General features: G+C 46.4%; 1 protein-coding gene across 1 annotated transcript in view; it reads right to left on the bottom strand.

The window, feature by feature from the left end:
- RHOJ (ras homolog family member J) overlaps positions 1-17,353 on the bottom strand; it is a 127,379-nt gene that overhangs the window by 2,788 nt on the left and 107,238 nt on the right. Inside the window, exons 3-4 of the mRNA XM_068254272.1 lie at positions 3,764-3,928; positions 249-344 (exon numbers count right to left, since the gene is read on the bottom strand). Coding sequence (XP_068110373.1) covers positions 249-344; positions 3,764-3,928 — 261 coding nt within the window. The remainder of the gene's footprint in view (positions 1-248; positions 345-3,763; positions 3,929-17,353) is intronic.

Genomic DNA, 17,353 nt, shown 5'->3' on the forward strand with positions numbered 1-17,353 from the left:
AGGGCAAAGTCTAGGGTGCTGGGACATCTGTGCCTATAGGCTCCTGTGACGTAAATCTGGGCCTGCCTTCCACACACTTTCAAAATTCATCTTTCGGCTTCAGAATGATCTGAAATGCCCAGTTCCTCCATAATGGATACTTGGTGGCCCAATACATTTGCCAGTTTGTCAGCATCAAACCTGAAACATATGAATATTGTCTTTAACCCAACAGGTACTTAGCACATCATTCTGCCTCCAAAACCTACCATCTTGGCAAGCTTCAGCCCTTGTTCATAGGTGATTGGTTTTTCCTTCATGTGAAGGAGTCGAGCCAATGTTTTGGGGTCATCTCTCAGATCAATCTGTGTTGGAAGTAAAAAGAAAATAGCAATAAAGTGGAGATTTAGTGCTCAATGTTGTCTTAAACGTTTGATGCTCGTAATATGCGACTAGCGCTAAATTGCTGTTTAATAGTGATGCCAAAGTGTCTGCAACAGTGAACACACTAGGGGGGTGTGGTAGATGCGGAGCACAATAGGGGTCACCAGCAGAGGGGGTGACACTAAGTTTCAGGCTGAGGGAGAGTGGAGTAAGGCTATGTAGATATAGTCCAGGTTAGTGCCTGATGATGATCTCCCTCCTGCTCTTGTACCTTCTGGCTGCTCCAAGCTGAGCTGGTAACTGAGTGCAGAAGCCACCATGGCCACGTGGTGATCACTGTAACATCCCGCTATTCCCCCCTTAGCAAAGGTGTCCCATCCAACCCCCCACCACTACCAATAGCATGCATGTCCAGCATGGTTAGCTTCCCTCACCCCCCACAAAAAAACATAGCCAGCCCCACCTCCCCCTCCCCCCAGCATGTGGCCAGCATAACAATCATTAATCATTCCCGCCACCCATCCCCCAATGGCAAGTGTATCCAGTATAAACCCTTCAAAGCAAAAAAAACAAGTGTGTCCCGTGCGGTACCCCTTGCTCTTTCCCCACAGCAAACATAGCAAGAATCTCCGCCCATAAAGTGAGGCCAGTATAAAAAATCCCAACTCCTCCCTCCCTCAATAGCAAGTGTGTCCAGTGTGGTACTGCTCAGTCACCACCCATAGCAAGGATGGCCAGAACCCCGCCCCGACACATAGCAAAATATGGTGAGTATAACAGTCCCTAACTTCTTCCTCCCCCCATAGTAAGGTTCATGGGGTAAGAGAGGGATGACGCCATGAATTTCTGCACCTGGTGACCAGAGTCGGGACCAGGTTCTCCAGCACCCAAGGCTGAGAGACCAAAGTTCGCCCCTCCATCCCTCCCACCCCAGCCATCACACACTGATTGCTAATAGACTAAGAGGCACCCCAGCGCCCCCAACACCTTAATTTCTAGTTATCTGGGTTGCAGTCATTGCACAAAAACACACACACACACACACACACACACACACACACACACACACACACACACACACACACACACACACACACACACACACACACACACACACTTTATAAGGGCAATATGAGTGCTTTTGAAATAAATAAATCCCTGAGAATCCCCTATGAAGAGATGGACTAGTCCAAAACCTGTCACTTCTGTCAGATTTCTACTACCTACTGTAAGTGACAGCAACATAGGAGAAAAGTCATTTATGGCTCATTTAAAAATACTCTGGCGAAAAATTGTAAAATCTAAAATATGTGCAAACATACACAAATAATTATGTTTTTTTGTCCAAAGTGCCCCTTTAAAGAGGAACTTTAACCCAAGATTTAACTTCATCCCAATCAGTAGCAGATAACCCCTTTCCCACCATAAATCTTTAGATATTCTCAAATAGATCACCAGGCGAGTCTGTATGGCTGATATTGTGGTGGCCACAGTGTGATGTCATGACCATGGTCCTGACAGTTTGCGGTCTTTGAACCTTGTTGCATTGTGGGAAATAACTGCTTTTTCCACCTGCTAAGCAAGCAGCATCTCTCTTTGTTCATAGAACTCTCAGTAATTAAGATTCCGTACAGATGAAGAACTAAAGATGTCACCACCAGTGATTCATTGCAGAAGGTAAATCGGGGAAAACAAAGATTTTAATGGGCAAACCATTGGTTGTTTGCAGTGCGTTAAACTGTGAATTTGGTCTGTCTGTGATTTCTGCCCTGTAGCGATTAAAACACGACTCTACATCAACTACATAATTTTTGGTGGGAATTTTGCCATGGATCCCCCTCTGTCATGCCTCAGTCCAGGTGTTAGGCCCCTTGAAACAACTTTTACATCACTTTTTTTTTGCCAGAAAGAGTCCCTGTAGGTTTTACCCACTTCACCACTGAGGGGCTTTACCCCTTGAGCACCAGAGCAATTTTCACCTTTCAGCGCTCCTCCCATTCATTCATCTATAACTTTATCATTACTTATCACAATGAAATGAACTATATCTTGTTTTTTCCGCCACCAATTAGGCTTTCTTTAGGTGGGACATTATGCCAAGAATTATTTTATTCTAAATATGTTTTAATGGGAAAATAGGAAAAATGTGGGAAAAAAAATCATTATTTTTCAGTTTTCGGCCATTATAGTTTTTAAATAATGCATGCTACTGTAATTAAAAACCATGAAATTTATTTGCCCATTTGTCCCGGTTATAAAACCGTTTAAATTATGTTCCTATTACAATGTTTGGCGCCAATATTTTATTTGGAAATAAAGGTGCATTGTTTTCAGTTTTGCGTCCATCCCTAATTACAAGCCCATAGTTTATAAAGTAACAGTGTTGTACCCTCGTGACATAAATATTTAAAAAGTTCAGTCCCTAAGGTAACTATTTATGTTTTTTTCTTTGTGTGTAAAAGTAATGTATTTGTATGTGAAAAATGCTTTAGGGTGTAGTTTTACTATTTGGCCACAAGATGGCCACAGTAACATTTTGTTTATGCGACCTGCAAGCGTCCGGAAGGACGCTTGCAGGAAGTGCTATGAGGCTGGGAACTTTGTTTTTCTTCACAATGCGGGGCTTACATCAACAAACGGGAATGGATTTTCCCATTCATTGATCTCCGGGTGAGCGGGCGGCGGCGTGCATGCGAGCGGGAGTGCGGGCAGCGGCGGGAGCGCAGAAAGTACGGATTTCTCCGTCCCTGGTGGTAAAAGGCTGGAAAAAGGGATGGAAAAATCCGAACGGCTGGGGGTAAAGTGGTTAAAATTTGCCTGCCCATTGAAGTCTATGGCAAACTTAAAGTTCGAAGTTCGCAAACCCTAAATTTAATGTTCGGGTCATCTGTAACGTGGGGTACAAAACAAAATGCTTACCTAAGAAGAGAGAAGTCTCTGGATCCAATAGAGGCTTTCCATGCTGTCCTCCGGTCCGCCCTCACCGAGAGTGGAACTTCCAAAGATTACCGACAATGGCTTGTTGGTAAGAACCTTGGGGGCATGCTCCTCTCCAGGCAAGAGGCAGGCATGAGCGGCTCCTTGCTACTGCACAGGCGCAACCATGCTTATGCCAGAAGAGGAGCATGGCCCCGATGTTAAGAGGGGTCCCGAGGAGTGGCAGAGAACCTGCATGTGGAGCTTCTGGAGGACCCAGAGACTTCCCTCTCCTTAGGTAAGTATTTACTTTTTTACATGTTTGATCTCTGGGGCTCTCTTTAACACTCTGCTTGTGCACTAAAGCTTTACTGAGCTTACAAAAATGAGATCATCTACAAAAATATGGTCTTTTGGTTCTACAAGCCAGGACAGAGTTTTATTATCCCCAAGGCCCGAAATGTAATAGCAGCAGGACACTTACCTGTGTTCCTATTAGGACATAAGGTACGTTGGGCATATAGGCTCTGAGTTCGGACACCCATTCCTCCTGGACGTTATGGTAAGAAGCCGGGTTGACAACTGAGAAGCAAATCAGGAATACATCTGTATTGGGGTATGAAAGAGGCCGAAGCTGGTCATAGTCTTCCTGTTGAAAAGAAAGTGTTATAGCCTTATTTACCAAAAAAGAGAGAAGACCGAGAGCCCAATATAGTGTAGTATGTATTAAAAAGGGATGAAAAGTAGTATGAAATGTAAGTAATATACTCACAAACCAGGGTTGCCTCCAAGGCAACCACTGTTCAGGCAGGTGGGGAGAACAAGCCTGTCCCCACTCAGGAGTAAAACGTCGCTCTCTGTAGATAGAGGGAAGTAGTAGGGTAGGTCACCCTTCCACCAAGGGTGGACTTCTGATTGCGCAAAGGTGTACAGAGGCGCCGGAAGGATAAAAGACGATACACAGCGTATCGTCTAGATGATGCTTGGCACCTCTGTCAGAGGTGCCAAGCATCATCTAGACGATACGCTGTGTATTGCTCCTGTCTTTTATTGCCTGAAGAAGCGGGTTATTTCCCGTGAAACGCGTTGCGACCTTGTATTGGGAGTAATCGAATAAACTGTATATATGTTTTCAAAAACCGACAGCCTTGTCTGTTTATGGTTGGCTGGTCCACCACCACAACCAAAACAATTTTAAACTTTTTAGTTACTTTTATCCTTCCGGCGCCTCTGTACACCTTTGCGCAAAGCCTTATTTACCAGTACAAATCATGTTGGATGAAAGCTAGACCTGATTAACTAAGGTATCTCTGGGATGGAACTTGAAGTCTTTCATAAGTGACCTTCCAATCCTGGCTGAGACTTATTTTCCATTTGTGTTCTATGAGAAGTTTCAGATGTGGTTTGGGTGATGGCAGATCTTGGGCCTGATGCACTACATACTGGTAAAAAGGCTGTGCGTAGGCAGCATACCAAGTTAACATGTGTGGTGCAAATGGGTTAATGGGTAGTGTTCTTGTGATGTTAGTACCGGTAAAATTGCTGCGCGCTACTTGCACACTGCAACTTTACTGGCATATAGTGCATTAGGACAGGGGCGTAAATATAACTCACGCCCCCCCCCAGCAAAACTTTGATGCCCCCCCCCCAATGTTTACACCCTTTCACTTGCTAACCCCCTTTTGACCCTCACAGACTGGGCCCCATGTCCCAAGGAGCATAAAACAAGTGCATAAAGGTTTACAACAATTTGGGCGCCTCCGACAACTGCCTTAGCCATAAAACAAGTGCGAACATCATGATTTTAACTCCCATTCATAGCCGCAAAAACACCTGATCTGAAAGTGCTAGCTGCGTGTCTAAAAAAAAGAATTATGCAAATCGGCCCAGCGGGGCCTGAGAAATCCTCCTGCGTGGCTTACCCCGTGTCCAGCACGGGGTTACCTCTAAGGAGGTTAAATGGAAGTTCAAATGCAACACCCCAATGTGGTGAAAACATTGCAGTAGGTGCAGATATTGCTTCCTATGACACAGAAAAAACATTAAACAATTGTGCATTTTTGAAAAGCTTTTCGGGATGGGTCCGCCACTGCTCAGCAGGGACAAGTGAGACGCGTTAAGTGCAACTGTATCCGCGTGAGGAGCGTGGCACAAGCCACTGCAATCCATATCCATACTCCCAACAGAAGATTCATATCAGCGCAGTTTGTGCGCTGTGCGTTCAGCAAGGCGGTGCCTGTACCATTTTTGGGTTATTTTTGCTATAATGGAAGGTATAGGAAGAGCGCTAAATGCTCACAAAACCGCTTTATGTGGCGATTGCGTTCCCATTTTTTAAAATAAATATATTGTATTTATTATTTTCTGAGTCAAAGAGTTCACTTCCTGAGTCCTGACTTGCGTCGCGGAGTGAATTACAAAAAGCGTTTAGAAAAGTGCTTTTACCATAAACGTAGCGCGCAGTGGAGCACCGGGATGGGGGGTAAAAAGAGCGCCCAAAAATGCAAAACGCTTGATTTTATGTGTGAATGAGGCCTTAGAGAGCTGTATGAAGAATAAGGAAACCGTTAAGGATTGCCACTATTCCATACACATATAGAGGTGTTCATTACCAGCATAGCACCAATTAAAAGCTAATAAGATGGATGAAGGAGGGCCCCTAGTGCACCCCCCTGGTGCAGGGGCCCAGATGCAGTCGTAACCTCTGCAACCCCTTTTGCTACCCCACTGCATGCAGTTAATCCAGTCATACTTCAGTCAGAGCACCTGATATGCATACTTGTTCGTGGTCTATGGCTAAAAGTATTAGGATCAGTAGGATAGCCAGGCAATATGCAATGTTTAACCACTTGAGGACCACAGTGTTAGAGATGGCTCGAACATTTTATGTTCAGTAACCTCGAACGCGAACCGGCGAACTTTGCGAACCGCAATAGACTTCAATGGGCAGGCGAACTTTCAAAACTTCAAACACTAATTCTGGCCACAAAAGTGATGGAAAAGATGTTTCAAGGGGTCTAACACCTGGAGGGGGGCATGTCGGAGTGGGATAGACGCCAAAAGTCCCGGGGAAAATTACAGATTTCATGCAGAGCAGGGTTTTAAGGGCAGAAATCACATTGCAATGCTAAATTGGAGTCATAAAGTGCTTTAAAACATCTTGCGTGTGTATACATTAATCAGGTAGTGTAATTAGTGTACTGCGTCACACTGACAGACCAAACTCACTGTGTAATGCACTGCACACAGCTGGTTTGTGTAGTGATGGCTGTGCTGGACTGGTGCGCACCATGGCGAGAGTGCAGGCGATGGCGAGGCAGCTAGCCAATCACTGTGATCGGTTGTCATAGGCTTCAACCTATGACAACGGATCACAGAGGGGACAGTAGGCGTGATGCGGTCGGCAAGTAGTTAAAAGGAAATAAATATGGCAGCCTCTATATCTCTCTCACTTGAGGTTCCCTTTCATAAATCCATGTTTGTTGCAGACCTACGCTCTCCAACAATCTCAAGGCCAGAGATGCACAGGCACTTTCTGTCACTACTGACACTGCTCCAGTAGGTGGCAGCAAATACATAGATAAGCAAACTGTTAATAAAATGAAGCATTCGCTCGCAAGGCGGCAGCAGCTAGAGTCCATTTCATCTCCAGCTCTCCATTTACAACAGTCTGTTTAGCAGTATAAAATGTTTAATGGTGCGCATCAAAAATGTACGCAGTTCTGAATTGCCAAGTGAATCATCTCTGCCCAAAGTATTCTAATAACGCTTTCATCCATTACATAAACATTCAAATACGAAAACCAGCACGTCCCCAAAGCATCTTTTCAGGTAAGGGCAGTATTGCATTTTATACTGCTTTTTAGACTGTCTTTTTTTGACTAAAGCTTGGTACACACTTTCAATTATGATTGGCCAATCACTGATCAATTTCAGCACCTCCGTGTGGTTTGAGCTATTGAATAGTATGAGCAGATTGTGTAGGCAAACCTGCATAACTACACGGAGGTGGTAAAATTAGTGCTGTAGTGTTCATTTAGTCACAGAAAAGGGACAGTTTTCCTTATAATTTGGCCAAGGCCACAGCAACCAATCTATATTGATTAGAACTTGTTTTCACTACATCTTTAGTCAGCACTGTGTCGTAGTGGATAGTGCTGGGTCCCTGGTTCCAATCCCAGACAGCCAGGGCTGGTTCTAGACTTTTTGCTGCCTGAGGCAAACTTGTGAGGATGCGCCAGACTACCCCCCCCCACCCCAATTGGAATAATCACACAGCACCTGACAATTTGCACCGCATGTTATAGCTGTGGTGAACACAGCCTCAGTACAGTTGCCCCCAATATAGGTTAGCCAGGTACAGTTGCCCCCAGTATAGGTTAGCCAGACACTCTCTTCACTTCCTGTTTCTGCCTGGTGTTGCCCTCAGACTTTTGCTGCCTGAGGAAGTTGCCTCACTTGGCATCTTGGGTGGAGCAGGCCTGCAGCCAGCGCACTACTATGCACGACAGCACGATAACATCGGGGCCGACCTTAGGTTTCATAGCGCCCTGAGCGAAAACCTGATTTTTGTGCCAAAACCCCCCCCCCCCCCTCATCCTCTTCCCACGTATATATACAGGATCTTCTCAAAAAATAGCATATTGTGATAAAGTTTATTATTTTCTGTAATGTACTGATAAACATTAGACTTTCATATATTTTGGATTCATTACACACAACTGAGGTAGTTCAAAGACTTTTATTGTTATAATATTGATGATTTTGGCATACAGCTCATGAAAACCCCAAATTCCTATCTCAAAAAATTAGCATATCACAAAAAGGTTCTCTAAACGAGCTAATAACCTAATCATCTGAATCAACTAATTAACTCTAAACACCTGCAAAAGATTCCTGAGGCTTTTAAAACTCCCAGCCTGGTTCATTACTCAAAACCGCAATCATTGGTAAGACTGCCGACCTGACTGCTGTCCAGAAGGCCATCATTGACACCCTCAAGCAAGAGGGTAAGACACAGAAAGAAATTTCTGAATGAATAGGCTGTTCCCAGAGTGCTGTATCAAGGCACCTCAGTGGGAAGTCTGTGGGAAGTAAAAAGTGTGGCAGAAAACGCTGCACAACGAGAAGAGGTGACCGGACCCTGAGGAAGATTGTGGAGAAGGACCGATTCCAGACCTTGGGGGACCTGCGGAAGCAGCGGACTGAGTCTGGAGTAGAAACATCCAGAGCCACCGTGTACAGGGGTGTGCAGGAAATGGCCTACAGGTGCTGCATTCCCCAGGTCAAGCCACTTTTGAACCAGAAACAGCGGCAGAAGCGCCTGACCTGGGCTACAGAGAAGCAGCACTGGACTGTTGCTCAGTGGTCCAAAGTACTTTTTTCAGATGAAAGCAACATTTGCATGTCATTCAGAAATCAAGGTGCCAGAGTCTGGAGGAAGACTGGGGAGAGGGAAATGCCAAAATGCCTGAAGTCCAGTGTCAAGTACAGGTCAGGCGCTTCTGCCGCTGTTTCTGGTTCAAAAGTGGCTTGACCTGGGGAATGCGGCACCTGTAGCCCATTTCCTGCACACGCCTGTACACGGTGGCTCTGGATGTTTCTACTCCAGACTCAGTCCACTGCTTCCACAGGTCCCCCAAGGCCTGGAATCGGTCCTTCTCCACAATCTTCCTCAGGGTCCGGTCACCTCTTCTCGTTGTGCAGCGTTTTCTGCCACGCTTTTTCCTTCCCACAGACTTCCCACTGTGGTGCCTTGATAAAGCACTCTGGGAACAGCCTATTCGTTCAGAAAATGTTTTCTGTGTCTTACCCTCTTGCTTGAGGGTGTCAATGATGGCCTTCTGGACAGCAGTCAGGTCGGCAGTCTTACCAATGATTGCGGTTTTGAGTAATGAACCAGGCTGGGAGTTTTTAAAAGCCTCAGGAATCTTTTGCAGGTGTTTAGAGTTAATTAGTTGATTCAGATGATTAGGTTAATAGCTCGTTTAGAGAACCTTTTCATGATATGCTAATTTTTTGAGATAGGAATTTTGGGTTTTCATGAGCTGTATGCCAAATCATCAATATTAAAACAATAAAAGGCTTTGAACTACTTCAGTTGTGTGTAATGAATCTAAAATATATGAAAGTCTAAAGTTTATCAGTACATTACAGAAAATAATGAACTTCATCACAATATGCTAATTTTTTGAGAAGATCCTGTGCACACACACACACACACACACACACACACACACACACGCACGCACGTATACACACACAAAGGCTCATATCCAATTCCCCTTTTCTCCTGAGATATCTCCTAGAACAGTGGTTCCCAACCTTTTTGACGTTGTGACACAAATGCTCAGATCTCCGTACTGTATGTATAATAGAAAAACTGTAAAGGGTTCAAGCACTGTACATAAAGACACATACCCGGTACTTACACATATACCCTCACACATACCCACAGATGCACATACCTTCACACATACCCACAGATGCACAGACACACACTCACACATACCCACAGATGCACATACCCTCACACATACCCACAGATGCACAGACACACACTCACACATACCCACAGATGCACAAACACACACACACACTCACACATTCCCTCACGTATACCCACAGATGCACAAACACACTCACACATTCCCTCACACATACCCACAGATGCACAGACACACACACTCGCACAGACACACACACACATACCCACAGATGCAGAGACACACCCTCACACATACCCCACAGATGTACACACACACACACACACACACACACACACACACACACACACTCACACATACCCACAGATGCACAGACACACTCGCAGTGTTCTCCCCAGGCTGTTTTAGCCGGGTGATCCACCCGGCTAGTTTTGGTGAGCACCCGGCTGTTATCAGCTCACCTCCTCCTATGCTGTAAGCAGAGTTGGGCACCGAAACACCGGTTCTGCATTTTCTCATCTTGCCTCACCCGGCTACTTTTTCATGCCACCCGGCTACATTTTCATGCCAGCCAGCTGGAAAAATTTCTGGGGAGAACACTGCACTCGCACATACCCTCACACATACCTACAGATGCACAAACACACACACTCACACATACCCACAGATGCACAGACACACATACTCACACATACCCACAGATGCACAAACACACACACTCACACATACCCACAGATGCACAAACACACACACTCACACGTACCCTCACACATACCCACAGATGCACAGACACACACTCACACATTCCCTCACACATACCTACAGATGCACAAACACACACACTCACACATTCCCTCACAAATACCCACAGATGCACAGACAAACACCCTCACACATACCCTCACACATACACACAGATGCACAAACACACACACTCACACATTCCCTCACAAATACCCACAGATGCACAGACACACACACCCTCACAACACCCTCACACATACCCACAGATGCACAGACACACACACTCGCACATACCCACACACATAACCACACGTGCGCAGACACACACTCGCACATTCCTACACACATACACACAAATGCACAGACACACACACACACACACACACACACACACACTCACACATACCCACAGATGCACAGACACACACACTCGCACATACCCACACACATACCCACACATGAGCAGACACACACTCGCACATTCCTACACACATACACACAGGTGCACAGACACACACACACACTCACACATACCCACAGATGCACAGACACACACACTCGCACATACCCACACACATACCCACACATGCGCAGACACACACTCGCACATTCCTACACACATACCCACAAATGCACAGACACACACTCGCACATTCCTACACACATACACACAGGTGCACAGACACACACACACACACACACACACACACACACACACACACACACATACCCACAGATGCACAGACACACACACTCGCACATACCCACACACATACCCACAGATGCACAGACACACACCCTCACACACACCCTCACACATACCCACAGATGCACAGACACACACTCGCACACATACCCTCACACATAAATCACCGATGCACAGACACACAAACTGGCACATACCCTCACACATACCCACAGATGCACAGACACACACACTGGCACATTCCTACACACATACCCACAGATGCACAGACACACACACTAACACATACCCTCACACATACCCTCACACATACCCACAGATGCACAGACACACACACTCGCACATACCCTCAGATGCGCAGACACACACACTCACACATACCCTCACACATACCCACAGATACGCAGACACACACACTCGCACATACCCTCACACATACCCACAGATGCGCAGACACACACTCGCACATTCCTACACACATACCCAGAGATGCACAGACACACACACTCGCACATTCCTACACACATACCCACAAATGCGCAGACACACACACTCGCACATACCCTCACACATACCCACAGATGCACAGACACACACACTCACACATACCCTCACACATACCCACAGATGAGCAGACACACACACTCGCACACATACGCTCACACATACCCACAGATGCACAGACACCCACACACGCACATCCACACACATACCCACAGATGCACAGACACACACACACACACACACACACACACACACACACACACACACACACACATACCCACAGACACACACACACACACACACACACACACACACACACACACACACACACACACACACACACACACACACACACACACACACACACATGCACAGACACACCCACAGATGCACAGACACACACACTCGCACATACCCACACACATACCCACAAATGCACAGTCATACACACTCACACATACCCACAGATGCACAGACACACACACTCGCACATACCCACACAAATACCCACAGATGCACAGATACACACACACTCGCACATATCCACACACAGACCCCACAGATGCACACACTGCAGCTATTAGTCAGTGCATAGCCCTCATGCCTTGGCTCAGCACACAGAGCAGGGCAGCATCCCGGAAACAGCTCTGATAGATCTCGGTCACTCTTGCTCTCAACATGCTGAGTGTGTTGAAGCTGATTCCTGGGAGCCGCTTGGATTTTCCCATTCTGTAAAGTGACTACAGTAAAACGTGTAGGCAGCGATACTGATTTCATACAGTGGGATCATTGGCGCCAGGGTCTCGGTATAATTAGTCTCAGGAAGGAGGTCTCGGCTATTTAATCCTGCCTGAACCGCTTCCATCAGTAACCTTGAAAACTTGCATTGGTGGGACGGTGTAAAAATGCAATGTGTGCAGGGCACATTGCCCGTACGACCCCCCCCCCCCCATCCTCCTCCCACCACTGCTCATCTGTCTGCTGCTACAGTAAAAGCTGTGATTTCATTAAGAAAGGCATTATGCAGCAGCTGCTGGTAAGACACACATCGCTGTACCGCGAGTGTCTGGAGCAGTCCTGGCTCTCTCCCATCATCTCCCTTAGAAAAGGAAGCTGTCAGTTTTTGAATAGACTGATGCCTCTGAGCATGTTGCCTCTGAGCCTTGATAAAGAAACTTTGCAAGGTCACGAAACATTGGTCATCATCTTTATTACAAAGGTTGCCTGTCAAAGATCTAATCTTGATTGTACATTCTTACTACCTCTATGTAATCTGAGAGTCTATGTAAAGTATATTCAATCAGTTGACCCTTCTACTACATAAGGTGCGTACACAACGTTGGTGATAGAACCTAATCCCCTTGGGTGACATCGCTTAGTCGGGCTGCAAACATGTATGTCAGCTGTGTAGCTGATGATGCGCTGTATTGTTATGCTGGGGGGGAGGGGGGCAGGGGGAGGATGGTAGGACGATGGGCAGCGCATGCATAACGTCAAGTGGCGGGTGGGGTAGCAGCACGAACAATGGGGGAGGGGGAGTGGCGTCGCTGGGATGGAGTAGATTCGCCAGGTGGATCACTAAGGCTGGGTGCACACATGGCAGAAACGCCTGTGAAACGGGAAACATGCCGTTTTATGCAGCAATGTTCGTCTATGGGATGCAGAAGTACCAGCGATTTACAGTAAGTGCTCTGCAGACCCTGGTAGTGTTGCATAATATGCAGGCTGGCTGCCTAAACGCACATAATTAAAGTCTATGGTAACGCATATGCATTGCGTTTTTTAATAAAAAGTAAAGATCTGTGATTTGTTTCCACTTCCTGTTGTCTTCCTAGTGATTTGCATAAATTTAAAAACAAAAAAACACATACAAAACGCATATGCGTTTTCCATTAGCGAACTGCAAACGCACGCAAAATGCATGAAAAAAACGCATCGTAAAAAAAAAACGCAAACGCAAAACGCGGTAAAAATGCAATAGCAAATCGCAAACGCACCATCCGAAAATGCTACTTTTTCACGCTTTGTCCTATGTGAACCCATCCTCACAGGTTGAGATTGCTGGCTGCCGTACACATGCTTATTGCCGACTGAGGCAGCTGTTATCGGATGCTTCAGCCGATTTAAATCAGTCGTGTGTACGAAGCTTTAGAGACTGTACAATAAGGATTGTATCATTAAAGCACACCTAAACTGAGAGGGATGTGGAGGCTGTCATATTTATTATCTTTTAAACCATGCAGATTGCCTGGCTGTCCTGCTGATCCTCTGCCTCTGATCAGAGCCGGGACAAGGTCCTCCAGCACCCAAGGCTGAGACATCAAAGTGCACCCCTCCATCCCTCCCACCCCAGCTGTCACACCAGGGGTATAACTAGAAATCACTGGGCCCCCCTGCAAAACTTTGGATGGGGGCCCCTCCCCCTGCACACTGAATAGGATCTGTCAATAAATCTTTGTCTACAAAACTTTGTATGATTCCTTATCAGTGGCTGAGCAGATGCAGTCATTAGAACAATTGTGCAGAGAGCAGAAAGTTTTTCTCTCCTTGCCCTTAGTTGTCAGTCTGTCAGGACTGGGCTCTCTGTGGCTTCTGGGCCCCCCTGCGACTGCATCCCTTGCAGGGTCTATTGTTACGCCCTTGCGCCACACACTGATTGCTATTAGACTAAGAGGTGCCCAGGGCCCCCAACACCTTAATCTCTAATTATCTGGCTTTCAGTCTTATTTCTCTCTGCTTCCAGCACAATAGGGGAATGATAGCTGAGTGAGTTGTGTGCCCCTCCTACACTGCGCCCTGAGGCTGGAGCCTCTCTTGCCACTGTCTCGGCCCGGCCCAGCCTCTGATACTTTTAGGCATAGACCAGTGTTGCTTGCAAATTTTTGCCAAAGTCATATCTTTGCATCAACAATGCTATTTTCGATTTCAAGAAAATACTCGCGAAAATACATTGTATTTTAGAAAAATGGTCAAAGGAAACTAATTTGAGAAAATTTACGAAAAATGGCAAAAAAAAATTTTTTACCACCCCCCAAAAAAAAAACGAAAAGCGATTGAAAAACACAAACTCTTATTTTGAATGCAAGAATTTTCGAAAAAGGTGAAAAATCACAAACTTATTACAAAATGATTTCTTTCAATGGCATTTTTTTTACTGAAATGTAGAATTTATAATTCTCTTGCATGAAAATGATTGCGTAAAGAATAAGGCATTTTCGCTCATCAATGCCATAGACTTGAACAAGCATGCAGATCAGGTGTTTCTCCCTGAAGTTTGACTGGATTACCAATTGAATAAGGAAGTGCCACTTACTCATTTGACACCTATACACCTGGCTATACTGGAGGCACCTTCACACCTGGCTACATATACTGGGGAGACCTATACACCTGGCTATACTGGGGGCACCTATACACCTGGCTATACTGGAGGCACCTATACACCTGGCTGCATATACTGGGGAGACCTATACACCTGGCTATACTGGGGGCACCTATACACCTGGCTATACTGAAGGCACCTATACACCTGGCTGCATATACTGGGGAGACCTATACACCTGGCTATACTGGGGGCACCTATACACCTGGCTACATATACTGGGGAGACCTATACACCTGGCTGCATATACTGGGGAGACCTATACACCTGGCTATACTGGGGGCACCTATACACCTGGCTACATATACTGGGGAGACCTATACACCTGGCTATACTGGGGGCACCTATACACCTGGCTGCATATACTGGGGAGACCTATACACCTGGCTATACTGGGGGCACCTATACACCTGGCTACATATACTGGGGAGACCTATACACCTGGCTATACTGGGGGCACCTATACACCTGGCTACATATACTGGGGAGACCTATACACCTGGCTATACTGGGGAGACCTATACACCTGGCTGCATATACTGGGGAGACCTATACACCTGGCTATACTGGGGGCACCTATACACCTGGCTACATATACTGGGGAGACCTATACAACTGGCTATACTGGGGAGACATATACACCTGGCTATACTGGAGGCACCTATACACCTGGCTATACTGGAGGCACCTATACACCTGGCTGCATATACTGGGGAGACCTATACACCTGGCTATACTGGGGGCACCTATACACCTGGCTACATATACTGGGGAGACCTATACATCTGGCTATACTGGGGAGACCTATACACCTGGCTGCATATACTGGGGAGACCTATACACCTGGCTATACTGGGGGCACCTATACACCTGGCTGCATATACTGGGGAGACCTATACACCTGGCTATACTGGGGGCACCTATACACCTGGCTACATATACTGGGGAGACCTATACACCTGGCTATACTGGGGGCACCTATACACCTGGCTACATATACTGGGGAGACCTATACACCTGGCTATACTGGGGAGACCTATACACCTGGCTGCATATACTGGGGAGACCTATACACCTGGCTATACTGGGGGCACCTATACACCTGGCTACATATACTGGGGAGACCTATACAACTGGCTATACTGGGGAGACATATACACCTGGCTATACTGGAGGCACCTATACACCTGGCTGCATATACTGGGGAGACCTATACACCTGGCTATACTGGGGGCACCTATACACCTGGCTACATATACTGGGGAGACCTATACACCTGGCTGCATATACTGGGGAGACCTATACACCTGGCTGCATATACTGGGGAGACCTATACACCTGGCTATACTGGGGGCACCTATACACCTGGCTGCATATACTGGGGAGACCTATACACCTGGCTATACTGGGGGCACCTATACACCTGGCTACATATACTGGGGAGACCTATACACCTGGCTATACTGGGGGCACCTATACACCTGGCTACATATACTGGGGAGACCTATACACCTGGCTATACTGGGGAGACCTATACAACTGGCTGCATATACTGGGGAGACCTATACACCTGGCTATACTGGGGAGACCTATACAACTGGCTGTATATACTGGGGAGATACTTTAAATTGATATATTACTAATTTTAAAATGTTAATATGAAGGAAAATGAACCAGGATAGAAAGGACCAGTGTAGTTTGAATTATAAAACCACATATTTTTCTTAGGAAATCTTTATAGTATGCGTGGCTAGGGGTGTGACGGGGGCGTGATCAGGGGTGTGGCAGGGGCATGGCTTAAGTGTCCCTCTTTCTCATCTTAAAATGTTGGGAGGTATGTTGTTGAGGGTGGCGTCATCATCCATTCTATCCAGTAGGTAGCACATTACCTACATATTGGCCTAACCAGTAAGACTGAAGGTGAAATCTCTTCTACTTCCACTGTACAACACTGCCAGGAATATATTGTGTGTATTCAGGCCTATTTGAAGAGGTGAATTGGGTGGGTCACCGCCAGGTGAGGCAAGAAGGTGAAGAAATGGGCGGCGGCAAAGTACACAGTGGAGAGGTGAAATAACTCCTTTCTCTGTGGTCCACACACACCCCATCTTCTTCCTCCTAGGCATCCCATGTCATTGGTAACAGCCCCGCCAGTGATCAGGTGATACTTACATGACCACATGTCAATGAGACGTGATGGCAAGGTGGAAGCAGATGGGTGGGGTGTGGAATCCGGAGAGGTGAGTTACTTTCAAGCCCCATATGCTGGGGAGCTCTCTGGCTACCTATACT

The sequence above is a fragment of the Hyperolius riggenbachi genome, chromosome 9 (genome assembly GCF_040937935.1).
Source record: "Hyperolius riggenbachi isolate aHypRig1 chromosome 9, aHypRig1.pri, whole genome shotgun sequence".
NCBI classification, from domain to species: Eukaryota; Metazoa; Chordata; class Amphibia; order Anura; family Hyperoliidae; genus Hyperolius; species Hyperolius riggenbachi.